Genomic DNA, 27,753 nt, shown 5'->3' with positions numbered 1-27,753 from the left:
TACTGGAATTTTCCATTGCTAAGGAGATGAAGACGCCCGGGTGATAACGTTGAAAACTTGCGCGAGGTGTCCCGAGTACTTCCGAATGGAGAAAAAATGTCAACATTCCCCATTATAAATCTCCGAAGGAAATCTCTTTTTCGTTCCTGTGAATTTTTACGAGGGAAAAATGATAATGTGTGAATGAAGTTATCTTGGAAATTTTCCCTTTCATCGATTTCAATTGCACTCCTGTCACAGACATGTGTAGTTTTATAAAAAATTGTTCAAATATGCAGCATAAATATCTTGGGACAGACTAGCAGGAAATGACGCCCATTTACGCAAATACAAACAACTGTGACAGTCATTCATAATTATGATTGTAACCAATGTATTTGACGTTTATTAATGCAGATGATACACGTCTTATTCAATCGCACAGTCCTTCTGCCATTGGCCGAGGAGTCTGGATATTAAACATGCCGTTAATTAGCCGAGATGAAATAACCAGGGGATCAGTCGGTCTCTCTGAAGAACACGTTGTGGTATAAGGTAAGTGGTGTTTTTTTTTATATGTATATTTTTTTTTATTTTAGAGATTTAATCATAATTAAGCATACCCTAACACCATTAATTGATAAAAATGAAATTCTACATGTGATGTACACGTAATGGACCCAATTTATTTGGAAATTTCTTTGAATGAGAAAATTTTATCAAAAGTACAAGAACATGACATTAAAAATAAATACTAGTAGTAGAATACATGTATAATTAAAAAAAATTGATAAACGCTATTCATTTAATTTAAAAGCATTGCTATTATGTATTGTTACGTCAATATTTCTGGATTTTTGGTCATTTGAACAAAGTGTATTTAATAAGGATTAAAATAGTGATATCTAATATGTACCCGTAATTTTATATATACAGCATTAAAACAATGAATAAAAAAACGACTAATGTTCTTAATTGATCTCAAAGGGAAATTCCAATTAAGTAAGCCAGCAAAACATATAACATGACTTTTTATATTATTTGCCTAATTTTTTTTTTAAATACTACAATTGAAACATAAGCAGTCGGCACATCACGTATCAGGAGAGCAATTGCAGGTTTTTTGGTGTTGTTTTTTTACACATAATAATATAGGACCTTTTGTTTGCCGTATACAGGCCAATGTCTTATTTTACCCTCATTGTAAGCGGGCAAATCTAAGTCTTGCTGAATAGAAAACAATTTTTAGATAAATGTGTTGATTAGAAAAATGTCTATATGTATTTTTGAATGAGTCTGTGCGAATTCAAGACGGAGCGAAACCGTATGCAAGGGAAGAAACTCGAAAGAAAAAAACCACGGGGCGAAAAAAGCCCAATATACAATATATAATAATTAAAAAAAAATAAACATGTACATAATAAATTTATTTTACTTTATTGTACCAGGCTTATGAACCTTAAAAACTTGCTAAAACAAATATGTATAGTACAGCAAAACATGCTATAGAACAACAAAACATGGTATAATAGCACAGCAAAACATGGTATAATAATACAACAAAACATGGTATAATAGCACAGCAAACATGGTATAATAGTACAACAAAACATGCTATAGAACGGCAAAGACTGTTATAGTACAACAAAACATGGTTTAATACTTAGTTCCGCAAAACATGGTAAAATAGTACAACAAAACATGGTATAGCATAACAAAACAGGGTATAATAGTACAACAAAACATGCTATAGAACAACAAAACATGGTATAGCACAACAAAACATGGTATAATAGTGCAACAAACATGGTATAATAGTGCAACAAAATAAGGTATATTACAACAAAACATAGTATAAAAGTACAACAAAACATGGTATAATAGCAACAAAACATGGTATGATAGTACAACAAAACATGGTATGATAGTACAACAAAACATTGTATAATAGTACAACAAAACATGGTATAATAGTACAACAAAACATGCTATAGCACAACAAAACATTGTAAAATAGTACAACAAAACATAGTATCGTACAACATAATATGGTATAGTACAACAAAACATGGTATAATAGTACAACAAAACATGCTATAGAACAACAAAACATGGTATAGCACAACAAAACATGGTATAATAGTACAACAAAACATGGTATAATAGTACAAAAAAAAATATGGTATAATAGTACAACAAAACATGATATAGTACAACAAAACATGGTATATTAGTACAACAAAACATGATATAATAATACAACAAAACATGATATAGTACAACAAAACATGGTATAGTACAGCAAAACATGGTATATTATTACAACAAAACATGATATAATAGTACAACAAAACATGATATAGTACAACAAAACATGGTATAGCACAACAAAACATGGTACAATAGTACAACAAAACATGGTATGATAGTACAACAAAACATGGTATGATAGTACAACAAAACATTGTATAATAGTACAACAAAACATAGTATCGTACAACAAAATATGGTATAATACAACAAACCATGATAAAGTACATCATGACATGCTATAGTGCAGCAAAACATGGTAAAGTCCAACAAAATATGGTATAGTGCAACAAACATAGTATAAAGCAGCAAAACTTAGTATAGTTTAATGAACACGGTACAGAAAAGTATTGTATATAACTATAGCATATCATATTTATAGCATACCATATCATATCATACCGTAGTATATAGTATAGTATAATACAGGACAGTATATACAGGTGGTTGTATTGATTCAACAAACAATAAGAAAATAATAAGGTTGTACACGTGTGTCCTTTTTCATAGCTCAAAAACTGCTAAACTAAGCCAAAAATTAACTTTTTTAATCATATATTATTCTGGCTCATATTCATTTCTTATTCAAATTTTGCAATATTTATAGATATTTGTGACAGATCCAATGATCGCATATTATCTATAAAGACTGGTATATAAATAACAGTCAAAAATAATGATTTATTTTCTAATACAAACATTGGTAGTGAAGCATGTACTTTGAAGAAAAAAAACAACAGAAATTTAAAGTTAAGTTAAAATTTAAATCTGATGCCTAAATTCATGACATTCATATATCTATATCAAATTTTTCGTAAATTTATTTCCTTACAAATGTCTCATCATATTGATACATTATATTTTTTATTTTATAACGATACCAAAACAACATAGCATATAAAAACATTAGTGGCTTAGTAAACAGTCTACCCCTGGTCAATCACATCGTGCACTGGCATACTTTCCATATTTACAAGTTTATTCACAGATCCAACCACAGGTAGAAAACAGGTAGGATGCATGTAACCGAGGGTTGAATAACTTTACGGGTAGAGGTCAATGATCTGAAGTCTGGTATGTGAATTGATAAACAAGGGCATAGACTATCGACTTGCCGGTCTGGAAGAAGCTTATGTATATACATTTAGGAATGATTAAAGAAATACAAGTATGAATATGTACATCGTCTACGTACACATATAGCTAAATTTCAGCAACGAATAAAACTATTCACAGTATGATTTATTTCTATACAGCTAATCTAGGATGATTAAAATAGAATTGCAGAATATCTTATTTCAAATTTAAAGGTATATATGTGGCGTATTTGGAGTAAAAATTTTGACATGAGTTTGAGTAAAAATATACATCATGCTTCTTTTAATTAGACGTTTCACAAACGCTAGGCCCATAAAACATGTTCTTTCTTTAGTTATTATCTCCAAACTTTGCTACACATCTGATGAATATTAATGTGATCCGGCTTTTATAACGCCATTGCGCATGAGTGCGGGAAAACCTAGTATTGAGAACACGACGGAAGAACAGTTTGTTTACAAATTAGAATCACCTCTTTCATGTCTTAAATTGGATAATTCTTATATCAGCTGAGCATTAGTATTCCGATATTCATTCATGTAGAACGATATAAATTGTTGATTATTGTGTGATAGAAATGAAATACGATTTTAGGATCATCGAGACGGTAAACTGGGTAAATTTCCCCTCTCCCTGGGGGATGCATGTACTGAGAGTGTTTATTTATGCTTTATTCAAAAATTCCTCGAAACGAAAATCCACTTGTGGTTTATAACTTATAAAGAAAAGACATGGAACACATGGAGCACGAACCTAACTAGCAAAACCCCTTTAATTTCTATTCCATCAATCTACATGGTCTCCGATGACAATCTTCACTTTGTCCCTATCCTTTCAGTCTGTTTCAGGGGGTTTTTTTTCATTGCCAAATCTATCAGACTTAACGGTATACCTATCTTTCTCGTCGTCGTCACCAAATGAATGTCACGTGATTTATTTAAGGCGGGGTAATTCAAATCTTTAGTATTTTTTACCGTGCCGGTAAAAATTAAAAAATATATATTTTTTTTTTTGTATCTTTGTAATGCGATTGAATTATAAAGCGTAATTTGTGTGAAAGTTCTATCTTTTAGTATAGAAATGAAGCAAATAATCAGATCGTATCATTGCTTTTCACTACAATACGCCACAAATACATGTACCTTTAACACTCTTATGATATTAGTCAAAATCTATTTGTACAGTACGCACAAAACTAAATACTAGTAGTCTGTTGTATTAGTTATGCTATTTTATTTGGTGTCCACTGCATTTTTCTATTGCCTTGGAACGCGTAATTTTATTATTTAAGTCCAACATTTAAACATATCTTTAACAAACGCCTCTTTACTCATTGAGTCATCTTATAAGATATATACAGATATAGTTTTAAATACATTACTTTCTTTTATTTATATAATTATTTGTATTAGATGTCGTTTTGAGAATATTTCTGCTAGGGTGAAACATCTTCAATTTTGTACTTTAAACATAACAAAGTCCGGTATTTCCTGCAGATGACCCCATTTACTCCACGACGAAGGATGTTTAACCACGCGTACCAGGTTGTAAAGGAGAAACCTAAATCATTTGATGCCATTCCCGGCCCCTCGGGTAGATACAGCCTGTCTTACATAGGGCATGTCTTTCACTTCAAACCTTTTGGTGAGTTTCTATTTTTTATCAAAATGGCCTGAAAAGAACAGAATCTAGTTGGACCAATTCATGGAGATTTTATACTTCATAAACATTGGTAAGTAAAAGATATAACATACAATTTTAACTGTTTTGTGTAAAGTATTCCTTGTTTTGGGTTTACGATCCCGGGTTTAACCTCACGAGACAAAGTCAAGTGAGGTTTCCCGGGTTCGTGAATCCCAAACCATGGTATAATTTACACAACACTACAAAACAGTTAAACTATCTTCAATGTATGAGATATCTGTTATAGTACGTTGATTGTGACAGTTCAAGTACATAAAAATCCCATTCAAGAAATAGGAAAGACGTTTTTATATCAATAAACCCGTCCAGGAGAATTTTTGCGAGTCCTGCATGTGTTCTGTTTACAATAAATACGCATGCGTAATAGTATAGAAGATGAAACTCCGTAACACGTTGCGATTTATATAATTATTGACCATAAATAATTAATTGAATTATACGGAATGAACTCAATGTCTACTCAAGTTATACTCGTATGAACTGGGTTGGAGCAATACTCGTATAACCTGGGTAGTACAAGTCATCTGATCACGTGTTGTAGGCCGGTTTTTACCGAGCACTTTCACCGAGCTCCTCCGACACCTCCGCCGCGGGCACGGTCCTGTGGTGAGACAGAGGCTCGGCCACCAGTGGATGGTTTTCCTGTTCAATCCGATGGACTTCCAGCGACTCCTGTTCCAGTACGAAAAGTACCCTATTCGACCGACCCCCTCACTCATGTGTGTTTACGCCCAGAGAAACAACGTCCCGTTAAGTATGGCGTTTCAGTAAGTTTACCTTTGACTTTGTCGACATAATTCTTTAAAGTAATGAAGTTGCAATAATTGAGTTAAGCCAAATATCTGATCTAAAGTTAATATTTCTTATCATACGACAGAAATTTTAATAGCAAAAAACTGACATTCTATGTTCAACAAAATTATATAACATAATTATACAATATAGAAAAGAGACTGATATAATTGCATATTTTTTTCCAATTGAAAAGAAACAATGAAAAATGGATAAAACTACGACAGCCCATCCAGGAACTTATGCTCAAGCCTAATGCTATTTCCAGACACTTCAGATGGATTGTTGAAATAGCGGATGATTTTATAAAATTCCGGATCGATGGAAGCAATCAACTCCGGGATACGCTGTCTGAGCTGACACGACTATCAGCGGAGAGTGAGTAACCGCCAGTCCCCTCAGTCCTCGTCATAAAGTGGGCCACTTTTTGCTTCAAATTTTTGTGTATTTTTTTTTTTTGAGATATTGTTTACTATACTACTAGACAGTATTTCTCAATCTTGATGATGGTGAAAAATTAACCTACTTAATGAATGAATAATGCTTACTGTAAACAGACTTCAATTGTAAACAAATATTTTGCAGATTCTGGAATGCTTTGTTACAACACAAGGCTGGGTTGTTTGACAAGGGATCACCAAGAACTACTCTCCAGTATTCGGGACGTCCACTACTTTCTGGGACAGTCGTTTGATCGATTCCCGTCCTACTGCTTTTACCCCACCAAATTCTACAGAGATTTTGAACAATCTTATGGCATTGTGCGGAAAGCGGTGTGTATAGGTCTTCCAGTTATCTTTCTTTTTATACAACATGCATCCAGAAATGATTTCAGAAAGATAGATAACCCTCACTTGTATTGTTTTTACCACAGCTAGACTTCGGAATTCATGGACGACTGTCTACAGACGATTAACTACAAGCTTGCTCTATCTGTTAAAGACTTCACGTTCATGGAACAATTGCTATTGGATCCCAGAATGTCACGTGACGTCGTGGAGAGCGCCATCACGGATTTGTTTATTGCAGGGGTGGACATTGTAAGGAATCACTAAAATACCACAATATTTAAGAGTACTAAATAAACAGTTTCTATGTATCAGGTATTCTTTTAAAAAATTCAAATAATATTTATGTACACTCGATTTGATTCTCTTCTTTATGATTCAATAACCGTTATTATTATACCATCGCTCCAATATATGATGAATTCTGTATCCTGTAAATTTAAAGTTATGTTTTTTGGCGTTTTTCATTTTTTGCCTTCTATAGATATTATTCTTGTGTCTATTGTCATTATAAATTAACTTTCAAAAATCATTAATGAAAACATAATATAAACTTCATGTAAGCTCGGAATTATGGCATTAAACTAAAAACATACTATTTTATTTATCGACACAATCTATGGTATTGCTCGATACTTTACCCCTGTAAACATACTATTTTAGACTTTGGTGATATATTAAACTTACTCTTTTTTAGACGGCAAACGTCTTGTCGTTTGTCCTTTATGATTTGGCCAAGAATCCTACAGCCCAAGACAGACTATACACAGAAATAAGACAGAGGTGTGGAGATGGCGAGCTGAATGAGGCGATGTTTGCTAACATGCCGTACCTAAAAGCTTGTATCAAAGAGTCACTGCGGTAAGACTTACAGGCAATATCTCAACAATGCCATTAAGTTAGTAAAAACCTAATTAAAAAATATTCTTTGTGAACCTAGTTAAGTGGAAAATTTGAACAACGGTCAAAAGCCATCAGCTACACAGCGACATCCTCCCGCAAAAATCTTTAAAATGGAGGATTCATTTTATGAACACTTTGTTCTTATCAAAAAAAGGGAAAAGGAATGTCATACATTCAGAATTTTTAAATGATAAATTCAAAGAAAACGGTTGTTTCTTTAATTTATTTGATATACTCATTGGTAGTACGTGTAGGTAACGATGTCTGATCAAAAGGACAGTCAAGTACACTTCTTTTGTATACAACTTTGGACATAATCTTACATGCATAAGCTAGAAATGTGTATTTTCTTAAGGTATACGGTCTTGTTGAGTGTTAAAAATGTGTGACCACTATATAAGTCGAACACATTTTGTTTGTCAGCATCAAATTCAATATAGCATGATCAGAAAGTCATTAACAGTTTAGCATTGCTTGTATGACCAGTTCTTTATTTTTCTTCAAATCTTTAATACGGATCTGCGATAAAAACATAGTTGATGGTTGATCATGAACATCGATGATCATACTTGTAGACATTTTGTTGACTTTGTTTCAGACTTGTGCCCCCTGTACGGGACGGTATTCGGAGAGAGGTTGAGAGGGATACAGTGGTGGCCGGATACTCCATCCCTAGTGGGGTAAGCGGATATAGGTGGACTCGTGTCAAATCGTTAAATCTTAATTTTCTTGGTGGGTGTAAATTCAAAATTCAATATATGACAACAGATCTCATAGTGTACATTTTGTACTTACATACAACCAACTGTAAAGTAAATTCAACATTTATAATATGAAGTTATTATAATTCTAAAGTTATTTTGCCATAATCAAAAGATTTTATCAACCATACTAGTAGTATCTCATGTTTAGGCAGTACATGTAATAATAATAGTACTTGTCCTTTTAGACGACTTTGGTATTGTGCAACAGCGTTATTTCGTCGGATGAGGACCATTTTCCTGACCCACTAGCCTACATCCCCGAGAGGTGGTTACGGACCCCGGGGACACGGGCCACCATTCACCCATTCGCCGTACTCCCGTTTGGTTTTGGGAGAAGGAACTGCGTGGGGAAAAGAATCGCGGAGCTACAGATGCATGTATTCATTGTTAAGGTATTAGTCATTATCGCCTTTGATATCAACCCTCGACAAATTGTTGGTGTTTGTTCATGATATTGATTCTATTTCCCCACCTCAAACTGTAGGATGACATCGCAAAAAAGGAAACAACTGTGTCTAATCTTTAAATAAAAAATGGCGTGGATCGTAGTTACTTTACCAAAAAATAATGAGACGAAAAGAAAAATTAATTGCTTCTTAGAAAGATGTACGAAACTTAGTTATCCTGTACAGGTAACTTGTTTAATCAAACTTATTTTTAGATAAGGTTTATTCAAGAATTAATTCAGTTCCACATTTAGATAGATAACAAACTAAAAGTATAAGATGATAATGATCCAAGCCCTGATACTTCATCTACATTTGTGCTTATAAAACTTATCATACAATTTTTGGAGTCCAGCACGATTCTGATTGTTGGCATATATTGCAGCATCAAGCTCTTACAACTTTTCATAGTACATGCTTATGTTAAATGTAGCTTTTTTAAAGTGTAGAGAAATACTATTAATATTCGTAAATATTAGAATTTTTAAATGTCTTGTGTATTTTTTTACAAAACGTTCAGGTCAATATTTTTAAAATATGTTTTCCTATTTAAAAATATTTTAATCGATATACAGAATCTATGATTTGGCTTGTCAGATGAATTCTTATCTTATTATTTGTTTTCAGTAACTGATAATTTTCTGATCTATCTAATATGACGAATCTAATGTGGTCCTATGAATAAATGTACAGTGTAAATGAAATGTAAATAAAGGCTCCCTTAAAATGGATTTTATATCATTTTTATATAGAAATTAATTTCGCTGAAATTCTTTGTTTTATAACAGTTGATGTAATAGAATAAAACAGTAATATAATAATGGTGTTGTTCCTTCAACAAATCTTAAACAAACACGTGTTTAGATCAAATTCACTCATCAGACCATAACAACTTGAGAAATTTATCATTATCCATAATGGGAAAATGAATTTTTCAAATGGACATTACATTCTCTTGTATAAGCAAAATGTTTTAAACAGATCGCAAAAGAATTTTAATAAGGTATTTTGGTTAATTGTATCTTCCTAAGTTCTTCTTTGGTTAAAATATTAAGTATATTTTGCATTACTAACTTACAGTGTTAATTTTCTATATGACAAATCTGTTTATGGGGGCAAATTTATATTGAAAAGAATATTAAACGTGCACCATTATTCTTTGATTAATGCAGCAACTCCTCTTGATTTTGACCACTGTTGATTTCAGCTTCTTCAGCGCTACTCTTTGAGTCTTGCGGACCCGGAAGAGGAACTGTCCTACCACTACATGTTGTTTGCCACGCCCTCCCGGAAGTTCTCGATCCTCCTACAGAACAGGCTCCAAAGCAGTGATGACGTAAACATCTCACACCGGAAGAGACCCTGTCAGTACCAGCATCCAGAGAGTAGTCCTTTGTCATTCTGACACTGAATAAATCAGTGAAAATTACCATGTGATATTCTGAAGTAAATTACTTAAATTCCCGGTAACTCCGTGCAGAACTCTTCTCATACTGGAATCAGAATTGGATTATCTTAAAATAGTTTGTTTACTTAAATGTACAATTTAATCCATGTGTTAAGATAATGTGTGTTTGTTCGTTGCACTGAAGTGCACAATCTCAATTTTCATCGAGCGAAATGGTAAAAAATAATTGTGTGTGACGTTTTAATGAAATTAAATACAGTTATTGAGAACAAGAGTTTTACTGAATTTGTAGAAAATTTTAACTGAACTCAGTACAAAAGAGCGTTTACATACTATGAGCGCTTTTCATAGTGTTGTGAGATCGAAACGTACTATAAATGTATGCCAATTTTTCATTGAGGATTTGAAGTAAAACATCAAAAAAATCTGTACGAGTTGAAGAATTACACGGTATGCATAAGTTCTCCCTACAGAAACATAGAGATACATGTAGAGATAGGCGAGCGTGTTTGGTGTGTCTACTCTGTCTGTCGCCGGAGTGGAGCGTCTACGCGGTCCGTAATGAAGCGACGACGACTGCTTCTTTTAACTGGCTTCACATCCATCATCTACATAAAGCCCCTTACTAAGCACCCCATTCACAGCTAAACATTCATTTACGGATTATTGGATTTGACTAGATAACTTTTCCTGACGATTGATTTCCACATAACACAACTATACCAACATCAAACCCCTTCATAATTTATAAAGATTTTCATTTCTGATTCTCAGCGGGGAGCTGGGTTTAATATTCTTTTTATAAACTTGTCAATTCACTGGGATTCATTTTACTCTTGTCGCCTTACATTGAACTTCAATAACTCCCATTCTGCAGCATTTGTAAATTTACAAACCAGCGGTACGGACCGCAAATTCATGTCATTCAAGCGTTTGTAATTTGTGTAAAATATCCTTCATGAAAGAAGAGCTTATGAGACCGCGCCTGGATGCTGTCGTCATCATTGTGCGCGCTGCTCGAACTCTCGGCGTGACATGTCTGGGATTTCGTTGTGAGTCCGGTGAAGACGAGAGAGACCGAGGGGTGTGCGGAGGGGCAGGACCCCCACAGGCAGGGACTGGGTCGTCTACATGAGCTTTCCCACTTTTAAATATATTCAATGTTTTAACATAAATGTTTCCACAAAAAAACCCCCATAACGGTATCTTTTCAAGTGAACAAATACAAAATACCATCTATTTAGTTGAACATATAAAATAGGATCTGGTCCAGGTTGTGATTTCTAAAGTTATCCTTTTACAAACGCCTTTCTGTTGCAACTACATGATATTTAGGTTAGTTGTGGACCAATTAATCAAAGTTGACAGCAAAACAATAAGTAATTAATCAAGGTGTATCAAGGGTTTTGTTACTCTTTCTTGATTATTTGTCTGCGCATGCTCATGGTACATATTTCACTCTGTATAATCGATACCTTTGGTTCTTGCTAGATTATGGAAACATCATAGTAACATTACAATGCTTCATAATTCAATCACAACTTTATTTACAAACGTTATTTTTTCAGTTATAATTTCAATGATCTTTGGGTTGACTGACATTTGTCTGTTTACCCAAGGAAATGCAAGAAAGTATGACTTCGACTTTTTTATAGAAAAAATCTTCATTATTAAAGATAACCCTCCCGCTTTCGATTGGTGAATATTGTTCAAACACAAAACCTTATACATAAATGTAAACCTTGCGTTATTGACAGATAGAGTAAGATGCGTTCGTGGTTGATTAGATTGATCTTGTGATGTTTTAATCTGCTTTTCTGGCCTCTTTATTTGGTACAGATATCAATTACCCCCGCCTTTGGTCTGTGATATATGTACGCCGTTTTCTTTCACTCTACAGCTCACTTCCTTTGAGTTACATTAGCTCACACTGTGTGCGTACAAATGACGAGGACAGCGCCGGCGCCAGCATCCAGACACGAGTGCGCCTTCCGAGGTAGAAACTATTGCTGGTCATTATTGAGTCTTGTTTACCTTGCCGAGAGCTTGCTAGGATAATCCGGAGATCTGAAGAAGGGGTATGAAGCTTATCAATGCCTTCATCAGGGACATTATGCCTGCTTCACTAGAACTTCTGAAGGTTCAGTGTGTAGACCTACCTCTGGGTCTCGAGAATCTCCTAATACCAAATAACTTTAAAATGGTTTGTTAACTTTGGATTTTCAGTTAAATAATTTAATACATGTAGTCATATTAACTCCATAGTTCTTGACATTCGTGTGTTTAAGATTTTTAAGTAATGAAATAAATAATAGCTATAATACATGTATGTATTCTACTAGACACTCGCTAATAACATTGGCCTTGTATATGTGAATAAATATTCAATTTTGTCATATACTTAGTGAAATGCAATACATACATAGTAACAAGTCATTTTCACATTCGTTTTCTTAAATTGAGTTTTACTGTTGCAGTTTTGCATATATTTCATATCTAAGATAATTATGATTAATGTAAATCTGTAAAAAGTATATTTCAACATGCTTCTTATGTGGACATTCAATAACGTCTTAGTCTTCATTAAAGCTAAATTTGAAATCACGATTTTTTGCATAAAAAGTCGCCATCTGTCGGCGTTAGAGACTACCTAGTGATGCTACTGCCCTGTCATCATAGTTATGGAAATTATGATGGCTGTCGTCTTCAAATGGCAGTGTCGGACAGAATTTCAAACGCTTTGACGGTCTCGCCATTTGTTGTTCTCAGTGGGTCGCGTACAAAATGTAATAACGCCGAGCAAAACGCCATTATCTAAGATTCTGCAGACTCAGTCGTGTGCAATCCGCCGTCATGTAATGTGACATTTGAGAAATTGCACATCCGTGAAAAAATTAACTTTAGTTTCAGGAGATTTGCGTTTCAGAAAGAGACGTCTAATCTGATTGGTTATTGGACAGACCCTAACTCTGTTTACACAGTCGTCTTTTCAGTTCCATCAACCGGAAGGGATCAACTAAAATCTGATCTTTAATTAGATCCAAAAAGCTCTTTTTATAGCCATTTTCCTCTTAAGCCCATAATTCTTGGTATGATGATGTTCTCCAAACTGAATTCAATTACATAATAATGCATTAATAACATTGTCTATTAATAATATTCATAAAAAGCCAATGTTTAGATTTTAAAAATCGCAGGTGCTGCTGTTAAAAAAGAATTGTGTTTCAAAATCCTCTTCAGTGTACGAATTATTTACTTCGATTTGATGACAATTCCCAACAGGTTGGGTCAGCAAGCTGCAGTGTATGATCTATAGAGAATGTAATACTTATTGACAGCTAAAGATTGGCTACTCTAGCCGTCACCGATGTACAGAAACCGACACCGCCATATCGAATAATTATACAACGTTTTGACGTCGTTTATCTTTGTAAATAATAATTCAATTACCAGATAACGACTAGTCTTTGTTACCTGAAACAATCACCTGTGCTTAGAAAACTGTTAGATAGCGGACCGACACCTGAGCCGCCACTTAATGATAACAATTTGTATTGCTTAAACCATTAATCTTGGGCCACGGATTCATTAGTTCCCACTGCACGCTGAATACCTGTAATGTTGGAGGCTGACCATGGCTCGGGTTGCTTTTAGACGTTCAATTGTTCGGCGTAGGTGTTAAATCTCAGTCTGATCCTTTAACATCTAGTTAAATGTAACCAAATAATGGAAACATGTTACTTCTCCCGATAAGATCGAACACTATTGACGATTTATATCACTGTTAGACAACGCGGCTTTGAACCGATGTCATTTTGAGGTTTCGATTTACTAAGGGGCGTGAAGTGTGCTTTGGCAATTAATTCACAGCAGGTAATACAGACAGGTAACGGGAGATAATATCGAATCCTGGAACAGTTTATGAATTATCATGGCCAGCAAACACGGCCATTTCCTTTCTGGAATCTGGTATCCGAGAAAAACAAAGTGGAAAAGCATGTCTTCTCCCGTGTTTTGCATTGATTTGGTTTCATGGAACAGGACCGTGATGCAGCAATGGAGATCTAGAGATCAGGATAACACCTTGTACTTACATTACATGTACCTATATTCTGTCCATGTTTTGGTCATTAATTAATGGTATAACAACATAAAGCATATCACGCGATTTTTATTCATTTTGCACAAGTCTGCGACCTCATATTCAAAGACCAGTGAAAAGGGTCTTTCATTTAAACATTTTGCCAGAGAAAATTATACGTTTCGGTAAGACGATATGCCTATAACCAGTTATTTTAATCTTTATACATTCTTAAAGAATATACATTTATTTAAATATAAATCAGTGACCAATAACAATCTAGTTCGAACATAAAAAACCCCCAGAAATCCACATAAAGTAAATGATATTTTGTGTAACGAAAATATGTATTACATGTAGGACAGCTTTTAGCTTAAAAGCAAATAACTATTTAAATTAACATTTAATACTCCTTTCTTTTCATAGAATTTAACGTTAAGTAAACAAACACAAAAAAATCACCTCTAATCTGCAATAAATACATTTTATAAGTTAAAAATTGTAGTATACGAGTATGTCTCAGAAATACATAAATACGGAATTCAATAGTAGAATTTTTTAAAGATTAATTTTTCAGAATGAAGTAATTAAAAATAAGAATGGTTGTGCATGGCTTATATAAATCAATGCACTCTTTAGCCAAGGACATTTGGATAATATTTTGGCCAATTAGGAAATTGGGGTTTGTTAGAAATGCTGGAACTGTAGAAAAGGTTGCCTTATTCTACCGGTCTTAAGAAAAAGATTCATAACAGTCCCAAAATCCCCTCCCCATAAAAAATCATGATTTTATAGCCTTGGGATGGTCTACGGACAAGGTAAGTGATGCCTCAATGTTAGGACAAAGTCTCCGAAAGTTAGGAGAGCTTCGAGAAACAAACTGAAGACTTAGACGTATCATAAGATGTACTTAGGACACACATTTATAGTCCTAAGATGCATGTAGCTTCGTGAACATGCCTGCAGATATACACGTATTTTAAACTTTAGCTATCAGGATGAATTTTCAAACTATAATCTATTACATGTATTTGTTAAGAAAATCCATATCTTATAGCTTTGAAATTTAAATATTAATTAACACTTACTATATTGTTTAATTTTTTTTAAATAACTTGTTTTCACCCTGATTATCAATAAGGCACGTAGCATCGGATGGGGGGGGGGGGGGGCAGGGGGGCAGGGGGGCAGGGGGGCCTGCACCCCCCCCCCCCCACACACACACTTTTTTGCGCATCAAATTGCGATTTTATAACATTGAATTTCTCCTCCCTTTTTATGGGACCATGTAAAAAATTTAATTGAAAATAAGGACATAAACAGTACTAGTGAAATTGAAGTTAAAGTAATACTTGCCCCCCCCCCCCCCACCCCCACCCCCACGGATTAGGATTATCAGGATTTTGTAAAATAACATTTTCTCCCTTTTTTTTCCTTTTTTTTTATTTTGATTTTGTTTTGTTTTGTTTTTTGGGGTTTTTTTACTTTCAAAAACTATGCTACGTGCCATAATATTCTTTTTGTTTTCACAATGTAACGACACTCTGAAATAAATGTGTACATTTAGACACTGTTTGTTTTTGTTCCTGTTTTTTGTAAGAATACATATACACATTAATATGATATTTTAATCAATGATTGGGAGGGTTTATTGAATATTCTGAGCCACAATTTAACAATGGTAAAATATATGACGTAAATATAGTTCAAAAGAGGTTGTTGACGATGTTTCATCCTCTAAATGTTGTTTATAACCGAATGATATGATTACATATACGTGCAAAAATAAGATTAGTATACACGTAAGAAAAAATTCCAAAAGCAATATTCTATACTAAGTGACAGAGAAGCGTCCTATTTATAAAACTAAACATAGCAAAGCAATTTATATAGAAAAAAATTATTTATTTATTTATTTATTTATTTATTCATTCATTCATTCATTCATTCATTCATTCATTCATTCATTCATTCATTCATTCATTCATTCATTCATTCATTCATTCATTCATTCATTCATTCATTTATTTCGATCGGTTATTTAAAATATGATATGCTTATAGAAAATGTTTTTATTATTTTCTATTGTAGAGATGTCCTTTGTTTCACGGTCTGGTTTTACAGTCTATGTACACTGTACACATGGTATACACCTCCCTCTCTGTTTATTGGCCGTACACACGGTAAACCTACCTTCTTTCTCCCCGAGTGTATGCTCCCGTATACAGCCCCCTCCTTCCGTGAGAGAGTATCACACACACCACCTCTCCACCCACCCTCGCTACCTGTATACCAGGTGTCACAAGGTGTGAGGAGTACTTCCCGCGGAGACCTCCTGCTACTGTTCTTAACACCTGTCCAGCCTATAGATACAATGGTATAAAAATTGTAAAGAAATTATAGTAGTGCACTAATTTTTCTTTCCAGAAATTCTCTTAATTAGAAATTTGTTGTATGAAATAAACACTCCTTTACAAAATATATTATGAACGCATGATATGAAGGAACATCGGTAGTCATGATATCATTTACATATAATATCGGAACATATTGACGTTTCTCTAGTGATCGTTTCTATATTTATCAAACATGTCAAGAATGATGTTCTTTACGGTTATCTTTAAACAACTTTTTATTATAATTAAACATTTTCAACACAAATATCGTAACATTCAGTTTTCCCAGATTTTTATGCATTAACCGTTTCTATATCTATTACAATGTTTTGTAGACTGTATGATTATTTTCATACTTTTTTAAAGTTTAAACTTTTTAAACATTTTACATGTATATGTTCTAAAATTAAAGTTTTTATTTCAGATTTTTGTGTATGTAATAAATGTTTCTATATTATCACAAATGTACTTGTAAATGTGTGCTCAGAGAAATTTTATTATTTTATTAATTTTATTATTATCATCTTTTCTATAATTTTATATAAACATTTCCTGCTCAGTGTAAATATATCTAAATGCAGTTTATCAAACCCCATCCCATATCAACACATTGCTCAAGCCGATCAGCTAATTTAATATTTGGAATTAGTTGAAATCTTGGCTTAAAGGTGTTAATTTTTTAAAAACATATCTTCATTCATTCATTCTGTTATTATTATTCCGCCCATAGGAGATTGCATGAAGAATGACATTATAAATACAGCACATGAGTGACAAAGTTTATAGAAGTTATAGTGAAAAAAGGAATATAATGAAATATGTACAAGACATGTATTTTAAGACTCTTTCAAACGATTTGGGATTGTTTAAAAAATTGAGAATATCAAATCATAAACTCCAAACTTAAACCTGAAGGTGGTATATAGATAAATGATTCAGAATAATGTTCTGACTTTTTCCATTATTGATTGGATTCACATTGTAGTGGATTGCATATTTAAAAACTAATTAATATGAGAAATATTTAATTCATGTTAACACTTATTAAGTTTGAATTCTTTTGAATTCCACAGAGAATTGCTCATTAAATAACCTGTCTATGTTTGTTAAAGCTTAAGAAAATAATTTAATTTGCATTTCTGTAAATTTTATTTTTTCCTCATTAAATACTGATATGGTTTGAGAGAAATGTCTAAATAAATTTTTGATTTGCTCATTCTGAGAGTCACAGATTCAACTGAGAAATAGCGGCATCTTTTCTAAAGATGTGGTTGGCCCTGAAAAGGGCCGTGTATATATATGGATGTTCTGTAGATCAGAACTCCTCGCTCATCTCGCTCGCCTCTTCCCGCTCTAGTCCAACTTGTACAAGCTGCCCCAACTCCATGGATTTTCTTTGGACGAACTTGGCGTAGAACTTGGCGACCCCCAGGTAGACCTGTAGCCTCAGACAGAGGCTCCGCCGGAGGGTGGTAGAGGTCCCCAGCCGCTTCATTCGGTGGTCCGTGGCGCTAACTTTGTCGTGAAGGATACGACAGTTCTCGCAGGCTTTTATTATTTCCTGTCTCAGATGCAGGATTTCTTTGAGGACAGAGTTCCCGGAAGCTCGGGCTCGGCTCCGTGGGGAAGAGGGGTAGTGTCTGGATCTGGTCCGCATGGTTGTTTAGTATTAATACTAATGAATATGCCTCGCAGGAGTCAGTCTTAAATAGGCAGTAATCACGTGACACCCCCCCCCCCCCCCGCACACATACAAGCATGAAAAAGTCACGTGACAACCCCCCCCCCCCCCCCCCCCCCCACTTGTACAGGAGCTGACAAGTATTCCTTTTAAAGGGATGATCGGCATACATGTAATATCATTGGTCAGCTCTGTTTATGTAATGCTAGGCATTACGCTACATGCAATAAACTATATATCTTATATACTCTGCTATGGCAGAAAATCAGCTTCCCAACAATGCTTTCTCATTCTGTTTGTATGTTACATGTATACGATCATCTCATTTTAATGCTAAAACCAAGATACGTGTACAATTTGTTAGGTATTAAAGAGAAGTTTATTCTTTATTTCATGGTTGATAGTATAAGAAAAAAATGAATTAATATACATTTGAAAATGTTTATATTAACTGTTCATTTCTTTTCATTGGATTACAATTTATTTATCTATTAACTCATATTCTCTCTCCTAATCTGAAATTGGTTTTTTCATTCATTCCTGGAATAAAATTTATTTATTAATCGCTTTTTATGTTCTAACCTTCTTTAGTTACTAAGTTTAGTTAGCATTTATACATTTATTCTTCCTACTACTGGTCGGAAAAAATCAGTAGGTTTAAAAGAAGTAAGAGAGCAACCCACGAAAGGCTTTTGAAGTTCGCTTGTAAGGGAGTCGTGAATTCCTCCAACTATTTGTCTGCATTTAATAGGCACACAAACCCCGCGTCTGATAATGAATTCATTACGATGTTCTATAGCTCTTTTTAAGAAAGATGTAATAAACGGGAAGAAAGAATCTCCATCCTCGGTTTAATTTCGTTTGTTATAATTTCAGTGTCCACATAAAAGGACAGTCTCCGACCGACAGAACACGTGTAATACAATTTGTTTGTGTGTCCAGAGGACACCTGAGCTTATTTAAACAGGTGGCTCAGACCACGCATCAGGTCGCCATAGTCCGAGCCCGATCCTATTTAGACATGTAATAGATTTTGAGTTGTTAATCAGAAGAATCCTTTGAGGTGTGTATTGTTAATCTATTTAGTAAGGAAAAGATGTATGCAGGTTTTAGTGTTCAACAAGGGTTTAAATGTGCTTCTTATTCCAAGTCATGCTTTTATCTTGTTTGAATTCCGCCGGTCTCCCGAAAGCTGTGTGTTGACAATAAGAAGAATCTTTCTCGTAAACAGCGGGTGATCTTTTAGGATTTTATTGTGCAGTTAAAGATCAATTATCGCTGTATAGAAGCATTGACTATATGTTCAAACGTAGACCCTGGGGATAAATTACTGATTAGTTTACTTATAACGTTCGCATTACTTTGAATTGCAAACGCATAATTAAACATCTGCTTTAAAAAATTGTTAGTCTGTAACAGAGATATGGATTTAAAAAAAAAAAAACAATAAACATATTCATATATCATTTTTACAATGTTTTGGGGGTTTGAAGTTTATTTTAATCTGTTGGTTTTGCTTGTTGTTGATTGCAATAAGCTCACAAAAATGAAAAAAAATGATGGGATTTTATTTTCAAACCAAAGTCCCACAGAAGGTTTTAACACACACACACAAAATAAATGATAAATTACATCAAAATTATGTTTTCAACATTTTTTTTAAACGTCTCCTCAAAATATCCTTCAACAATCTTTTGATGAGAGAGTTTCTGAACTTTTCGTTTCATTTTACTGATCAACATGTTAAGTTACAATATTTATATTTACATTAATATAAGCTTAATTTAATACCCGAATAAAATGCAAATAATCTGTGATTTTCATATGGAATTTTCAATTAATGTGTATACATCGTGTATACAAATAAATCATTGGAAATCTTATCGATTACGTATGATTATTTTTTTTCATTAAATTATGCTAAACGTTGGTGTGAGATTGAAATAAATTCAACCATCCTTCCGCAAGGTTTTTAAAACATTTAGTAGACTACTGTACATTGTAAGTCAACACAAGCTCTCCCAAAAAATCAGGCCGAAGGAACATAATTTTTTTAATTTTACTTAAGTAATAAATTTCAAAGGGCTACTTCAGTGGTGAATTTTTAGACATACACACTTACAAAGGAAATTTTAATTAATATTTAAGATTATTATTTATCTAAGATATATCCTTTAAAACTATTCTTAGTTTTTTTTAATTTCCTCTAAGACTTCTTGGAGAAATATATCTATAACAAAGAGTTGGGAGGATATGTTCATACCTAAATACATGCACAATGAAAAAAAAACCCGAAAATTTTATTTCTTTTTTTCATTCTTTATTAACCTTTGGGTTAAACATACAAAAATAATCAGCGCACTACTGTACATAATTATTGATAAATATTACAATAACATTAGAGTTTGATTAAATTAAGTGGGGACCTCGTCAAAGAACCCACGGTCTTTTGCTGGATGCTGAGCACTACGATACAACTCTCTGGGGGAACCAGTCTACGGATCACTGGAAGCGGGGCACCAGTTTTAGGATGACAGGAGACTGACTACCAGTTTAATGGTATTGGACACCCACTGGTCATTCTCGCTCGGAGTCGCTGGAAGCGGAGGTCACTACAAAGAAATTAAGATAGGAATCGTGAAGGTTTTCCGTAATGTGAGAATTTCTGCGAGGTTTTGTCATAAATGGATAAAGTGACACAAAAACAGTGGTAAACTGATAACCCGAATACAACAACAAACATCGACCTCGGCAGTGTGTGAAATGTTTGTACGATACATGTCAAACAAGCTATCTAGTCACGAAAACTTTCTTACAAACAGTAAACTGTCAATGAGTTCATCATCTAGATAATGTTATTCTAATTAAAATCTCTTCACACACAATTTGATCCCTAAATTACAGTTAGAGAAACGTTTGCAAACATGGGGATTGCTTTGACCAAACAAAGCTTTATTGACACGCTGATCCTACCTGTAGCGGATGGTTTGGATGCCGGTCCGGTTCGTGCTGTGTTTAATCCATCCTTATCACTAATTGCCAGGTTCAATGCCGTCTCCGAGTTTGATTTCCGGTAAGGTAATTGTTTCAAAGTATCACTGTAACGTTTTAGCTGTTCTTGATTTTTGAGTTCTTGTGATGTAGCGCTTTCGTTTCGTAATTGCGAGTGGTACGCATTAAGCGACTGCAACAAGGGATTGAACTGGGAAGGAACTCTGGAATGTTCACTAATTGTTTTGTCTTTATTCATTATTTCATCAATCGACCAAATCTTTGGTCTGAAATTTGATTGCGATGAGTTATTTGAATCACGTGATGCTGATTGACCAATGGGGGCGTTTGGAAGTCTGACGCCAGCAACTGCAGCAGCATTTTCATTTTGATTGGTTTGTGACTGGGAGTGGATGGGGCTGAGGCGTTCTTTCCTTCCCCTACTTTCGTCATCCTCCTCGTCTGAGAAATCCGAGATGTCTGATGTCACCTTCACGTCTGCGTCTTCGTCATTCTCACTGTCCAGCTTGGCTATAAAGCTCGAGGACGCCGAACCTATTCTGGTTTTCTCTGTAAAAGAAATTGAATTCACTACTTTCAAAATCTGGCCAATCTTCACAAATTATCTTTTAATTACTAGTAATTATGCAAAAATCTCCAAGAACTGAAAGCGGCTAAGGCAAACAAATATTAAGAGTTGAATTAAGGACAGGTATCAAGGCTTATTTTAAAATCAAGTAATCAGCGGCATTCATCAAAATATGCAGATGTCCCGGAATCAATCACTGTCACTATCTGGTCTCTATGTTTAATGTACCCGAATTGGCGCCAATGCAGATCAGATTTAAAGTGATGCAATATATTTCCATTAAATTATGATTGAATTTGATATAGGCATGTTGTACATTCAGTTTTTATTTAAAGGAACGCGTTCGGTCGAGGAGAATCTGGTGTTGTCCTTTGTCCGTAGAATGGTATGACACGAACATTATTAAACGGCATCAAGTGATATCAAAAAGAGGGGGTGAACTCGCGTAATCTTATATTTCTGTACGAGCTATCTGATGTAAAATACGAAACCTAATCCGGTGAAAACCGAGACCCGGCAATTTCGCTCATTTGTACGACCGCCGTTCCATTTCCAGATTTTATCTTCCTTTGGTCCATACAATGCGGTTATTAAAGTTTCGTTTTAGAAGATGAAATGTGTTAAATGGGATATAAAAAGGATCACTTTAACTACACAAGGAAAACAGACCAGTTGATTAGCCGGAGCATATTTATTCTTTTTGGCGACGAGACGTGATATTTCCCTGAGGTGATAGAAGAGCGTTAATGAACAATCAGCGATCTCGGATAATTACTGCTGACATAAAAGAATAAGAGCGTTCATACAGCGCCGTGTCACGTGGTTCTGACACAGAAAGACGCGCGGTTTTTGGAGGGCGTATATGAATGCATTATGTAACTATATGACAAGACATATATTTCATATCCAAAGAATTCAAAAAGGAATAGGACACCAGATATCACCCCCTAATCCAATTCTGGCCTCGACAATTCTCAAATATCCAATTAACATCAGTCAAGACGAGAAACCTTCTATCATATCAGCATTAATAGCCCGAGATTAGCTTCTTCAATGCTTATGTGAAAAGTTCATATTTTACATGAAAAGGTTTGTGTAAGCGGTTTAGATTTTCTTATTTTAACAACAATTTAGATTTGAATACAAAAAATCTCCTTGGAGGGCGGAACGCAAACAGCAATCTGATTCTGAAGGATGGGAGAGTGTTAAATGTTAGATTTACTTCAATAAGTAATGAGCTCTTGATAAAAAACTGACAGCTGAAATGACAATGTCTACCGATTTTATGCACAGGTATAACCTTAAAAGATTGTTATCGCATAATTTGTTGAAATATCATCCCCCGTAAGATTAATACAGGCAATAAAATGGCGGTAAATTGTGAGGCCGGGGAAGTCGAGTTGCAACATCTCTTGTACAATAATGTCTGTTTTGAGGAGCGATAGCATCTTTTGTCAGGCCAGTTTAGTGGTTGTATAAACCATGCAGGCCTGCTCACACTAAGCTATTGTATCATATTTCATCCTCAGACATGTTTTGGTTGTATATTAAATTAATCTAGATTTATTGGGGTTCATCACAAGGCAGCTAACCACAGAGTACCTGCTTTGTTCACGCTGACGAAATTCTGTCTAAGGTATTCAATACAATTTAGAGGCGATGCATTAACACCAATTCCTTTCCAAACAATGAAACCTTAAGCTACCTTTATTTCAATCAAAAATGCAAAGAACACACAAGAAGAAATGTGCTCTCAAAATTTAGAGTTAATCATTACAGAATTTACTCTGTGGTTACTTCAAAAACTATTTTATTGATAATAAAATAACATTTAGTTATGTTTCAGAAAAGAGAAAAACTGCCATAAATTGAAAATATTAAAAGACGATAATAAATTTATTTGGGGGGTTTCCCCGTTGTTTAATCGAACAACTAAATCTTGCATTGAGATACAGGTAAGGTATTTTTTTCAGATATTTTTATCCTCATTTTCTTTTCTTTTTAATACAAATTAAGCAGTGCGAGAGCTTACAAAATTACCATGCTTTTGAATTAAAATAAAATATAAAAATTTATATTATTTAAAGTTTGTCCTTATTCTAAAATTAATTTAAATAAGACGAATTTTAACAAAAAATAATGTTTCCACAAAGAAACTTTATGTAACAAAAATGAATAACACTCACCATCATCCGTTTCCGCCGGAGACCCAATAGATTCTACGTCACTTCCGTCGATATCCCGTTCTTTGTATCCCAGCTTGCTTTCCTTCTTCAGCCTCCTTCTGGCGTTAGCAAACCAGGTGGAGACCTGGGTCAGCGTCATTTTAGTGATGATGGCCAGCATGATCTTCTCGCCCTTCGTGGGGTAGGGATTTTTCCGGTGTTCGTACAGCCAGGCCTTCAAGGCACTGGTTGTCTCCCTTGTGGCATTCTTACGACGGGCAGCATTGTTTAAGTCAAGTCCACCATAGCTATAAAAAATGAATAAATAAATTATGTAATTTTTTTTTTATAGATTTATCTCAATTTATTCAGTTTTATTTCAGAGTTGTGTGATATGACTGACAAGGTGGAGATTATAAAACCTTTCGCGAAATCTTTTTAACAGAATTATAGAATAAATGTATATAAGTATTTTGTGCATTTACATTTATCATTTTTTAGCAAAACAACATTTCTTTATCAGGTGTTCAAAGCACACGTACAAATATAAAATTCATGGAATATATTTCTTAAAATGCACGATGAATCACAAAAAAAAATATATTAAAAGATCTTCTTTATTTTTTTTTTCAAATTCAAATTTAGTAATATGAAATATTTTGTTGAAAATAAAGTCACTATTTTCAAGTTATTTTTATTGAAATATAAAATAGTTTATTATATTTTTTTCTCAACAGAATGAATTTTGTATAGTGAAAGTTCAACCATTAATTAGTTTGGTAATTTTGATCTTTTATTCCCGTTTATCTCCTTATTTTTTATTTTTTTTGCTACGTTTAATAAATAGATATTGATAAATCAAGAGAACATTTTGTTCAATCGTTAACATTTTCAGAATACATTTACTTTTTAAGAAATTTTCCTGATCATGCTTTCTAGAGCATGTACACAAAGTTTACCATATTTTTAATTTCTAAAAAATGTAGAGGGCTCTAAGAAACTTACAATGCACCGTAGGGATGCATCCCAATCATGGGGTCCATTGGATAAACCAAGGAGGGGTGCTGGAGGTTTTTCCAGAATTCCGGTGATCGGTCCAATCCCAGGGCAGGGGAAGCTCCGGACTATATCAAAGACAGTAAATGAAATAGATGATGTAAAGCTAGACTTAAAATAGTTGATAAATAGCTGACTTAAAATATTTACTATTAACAATTCGTAACCTAATATCAACAAATCATTAAAAAAAACTATGACGCTAACAAATTTTAAAGGTTAATTTGTTTGGATGAAAAAGTGAATAAATAATTCAAAGTATATAATTTTGAATTAAGAAATTCAATATTTAGAAATGTGAACGGAAATGTAAAACTGTTGAAAATGTATGTATTTTTTATTTTTGAACATGTTCGCTTTTTTTAAACTAAGGATGCAACACTTACTTAGTTCTCAGGTATTTGAAATATAATGGTAGAGTATTGTAAGTTTTATGGTGATTATAGAAACCTTACAACTGTCATTTAAAGGAAGTTGATGATTATTTCAGAATAATCACCGGCCTTTTTTGACACAGACAATATGCGCTTCTCGAAAAATTTGAGAAAAAAAAAGCTGGTCAAATGGTGTAATTGAGAATTTTGTTTTTTGAAAAGCGGCAATTTGTTGAAAGTTTGGAAAGAAACAAGTATTTTGATCTACCTTTGAACAATGTAATCACCAGCTTCAACTCAGTGGGAACATGAAAGACGATATTTGATACTGGGGTTTTACATGAAAAAAATCGGACGAAACATATCACCCTGCACGACCGAAAAAAGTGAAAAATCCCGAAGATTAGCAGACACAAAGAGTGATAAATCAGACCCTCTCATAATTGAATATCTCCCAATCTTTTCAACAGAATCTGAGTCCACACGGGGACCCATAATCTGATACCATTGAAATTTAATTTTGTAAGTGTGAAAATTGAAACTGACCAGCGGGTAAAAAGCCGAGGGTTCCACACCTAATGCGTTCGGGGTCACCGGGCTAGTAGCATACAAAGACTCTCCTAGGTTTCCGATTCGAGCGAGGTACGGGATCGCCATTCCTGTGGGGAAGGGACTGTCGTGGAGGATGGCCCGACTAGCGTCCGTGCAGGCCGAAAGAGAGGTTTTAGGGGGAATGTTCAACTAGAACGTACAAAATATAAACCATAAATGACAAAAAAAAAATACATAAATATATAAACCGTAAATGAGCGACTAGAATATAAAGAAAATATGACCATCACATCAAATCAATTACAACATAAGAAAATACAAACTCTAAATTCTAAGATATATTTATTCTTAAGCTGTAATCAATTTTAAAATTCACTTTTAATTTTACAATTTCACAGACCATCGAAAATTTTGCAAAGGGCTTCAACAATGCTGCAGATTATACATACTTTTTATTTCATTATACTTGAAAAAATTAATGAAAAAAAATCAAAAGCAAAATCAAAACGTATTTTTGAAACAATTTATACCACTGAGTTGATTTTAAAAAATATCTTAGTTTAAAAGTAAAACAAAATAAATAAATTGAAATTACCTTGGAGGCTGGTAATGCGGACAGTTGAGGTGATAAATGCGACATCTTAACACAGATAGATAAACGTTTGTAAATTTCTAAATCTCTTCCTACAAACTAGTGTCACCAACTTGTACACTGTAGCATTTCAAATTCCGGGTTATGTCTTCACAGAGTGGGCACCTTTCACCTTTCGTGCACCTACCAATTATGGTCGGACAGATTTTGTTAAACTGCCACTAACAGAAGAACTTTGTCTATTAAGTATCAACACATCGGACAAACAAAATAAATATTATCCCGGTAAAGGTACCATTGATAACGGTTGTCTTGTGAAGTCGCTGACAGCTGGCCCCGCCCACCTATACGGAACGGGTGGAGGTAGTCCAAACGATGGGCCGTAAAACTTGGTCTAGCGGAACAGCGAAAATCCGCGGAAAGACTGACAGATTTAGGGTCGTTAGACCGTTTAAAATGTTGGATGAAATTAACAGCTGTCTTTTTGTATGGGTATGGGGTAGATATTGGCATATTATCAATCAATTATATCCCTGAGCCAATCATGCTTTTCTAATTGAAATCGGTGTAACCTGTACCTGAGATTGGATATTCTAGTTATCACCGTTGTATATCAAATGTAGCCCTGCAGCATCGCCGTGTCAAACCCGAGTAACAAAAAACTAAGGGTGGGACCAATCGGGTGGAACCGATACCCCTCATAATTCTAGATTAGCAATGACCAGTTACATCTGATTAACGCAGTGACCACTGGGCCCAATGCAACGACAATCATACTGGCAGATCTATAAATAATGACTTAATTTTGTCTTACGCATGTAAATTGAATGGATGGTGTTAGAGATGTAATGAAAGGCGTTCCCAGACCAAAAACAGCTGATGTAACCCTGATAAGGGTGACCGGCCGAGCGCTGATGAATGACCTGTCCGTGCAGGACGATCAGATGTATTACTTGTTTCCAATCGGACTCAATTATTTAAAGTTTGACACGTGCAATAAAGTAAATTAAAAATGTTAGACACTTTCGCCCAACTTAAGTAAAATTACATGCCAATCTTTTTATTTTGAAATTATTTATTGAAA

General features: G+C 34.2%; 2 protein-coding genes across 2 annotated transcripts; one reads left to right on the top strand and one right to left on the bottom strand.

Annotated features, from left to right (window-relative positions):
* The first annotated feature begins 401 nt into the window (after positions 1–401).
* LOC105335614 (probable cytochrome P450 49a1) lies at positions 402–10,553 on the top strand. Its single transcript, XM_011439589.4, has 10 exons — positions 402–534; positions 4,884–5,031; positions 5,633–5,858; positions 6,080–6,261; positions 6,469–6,656; positions 6,762–6,923; positions 7,369–7,532; positions 8,173–8,254; positions 8,524–8,730; positions 9,992–10,553. The coding sequence occupies exons 2-10, from the start codon at positions 4,884–4,886 to the stop codon at positions 10,187–10,189; spliced, it is 1,557 nt and encodes a 518-aa protein (XP_011437891.3). The 5' UTR covers positions 402–534; the 3' UTR covers positions 10,190–10,553.
* Positions 10,554–20,794: 10,241 nt separating this feature from the next.
* LOC105335613 (iroquois-class homeodomain protein IRX-6) lies at positions 20,795–26,970 on the bottom strand. Its single transcript, XM_011439588.4, has 6 exons — positions 26,673–26,970; positions 26,072–26,266; positions 25,101–25,219; positions 24,117–24,403; positions 21,324–21,911; positions 20,795–20,962 (listed from the first exon to the last, which is right to left on the bottom strand). Exons 1-6 carry the CDS (start codon positions 26,715–26,717, stop codon positions 20,928–20,930), a joined length of 1,269 nt encoding a protein of 422 aa, XP_011437890.1. The 5' UTR covers positions 26,718–26,970; the 3' UTR covers positions 20,795–20,927.
* Between the last annotated feature and the right edge of the window lie 783 nt (positions 26,971–27,753).

This window comes from Magallana gigas, chromosome 3 (assembly GCF_963853765.1).
Source record: "Magallana gigas chromosome 3, xbMagGiga1.1, whole genome shotgun sequence".
NCBI classification, from domain to species: domain Eukaryota; kingdom Metazoa; phylum Mollusca; class Bivalvia; order Ostreida; family Ostreidae; genus Magallana; species Magallana gigas.
The sequence above is the reverse complement of the archived record's forward strand: the minus strand, read 5'-3'. Positions and strand labels throughout refer to the sequence as shown.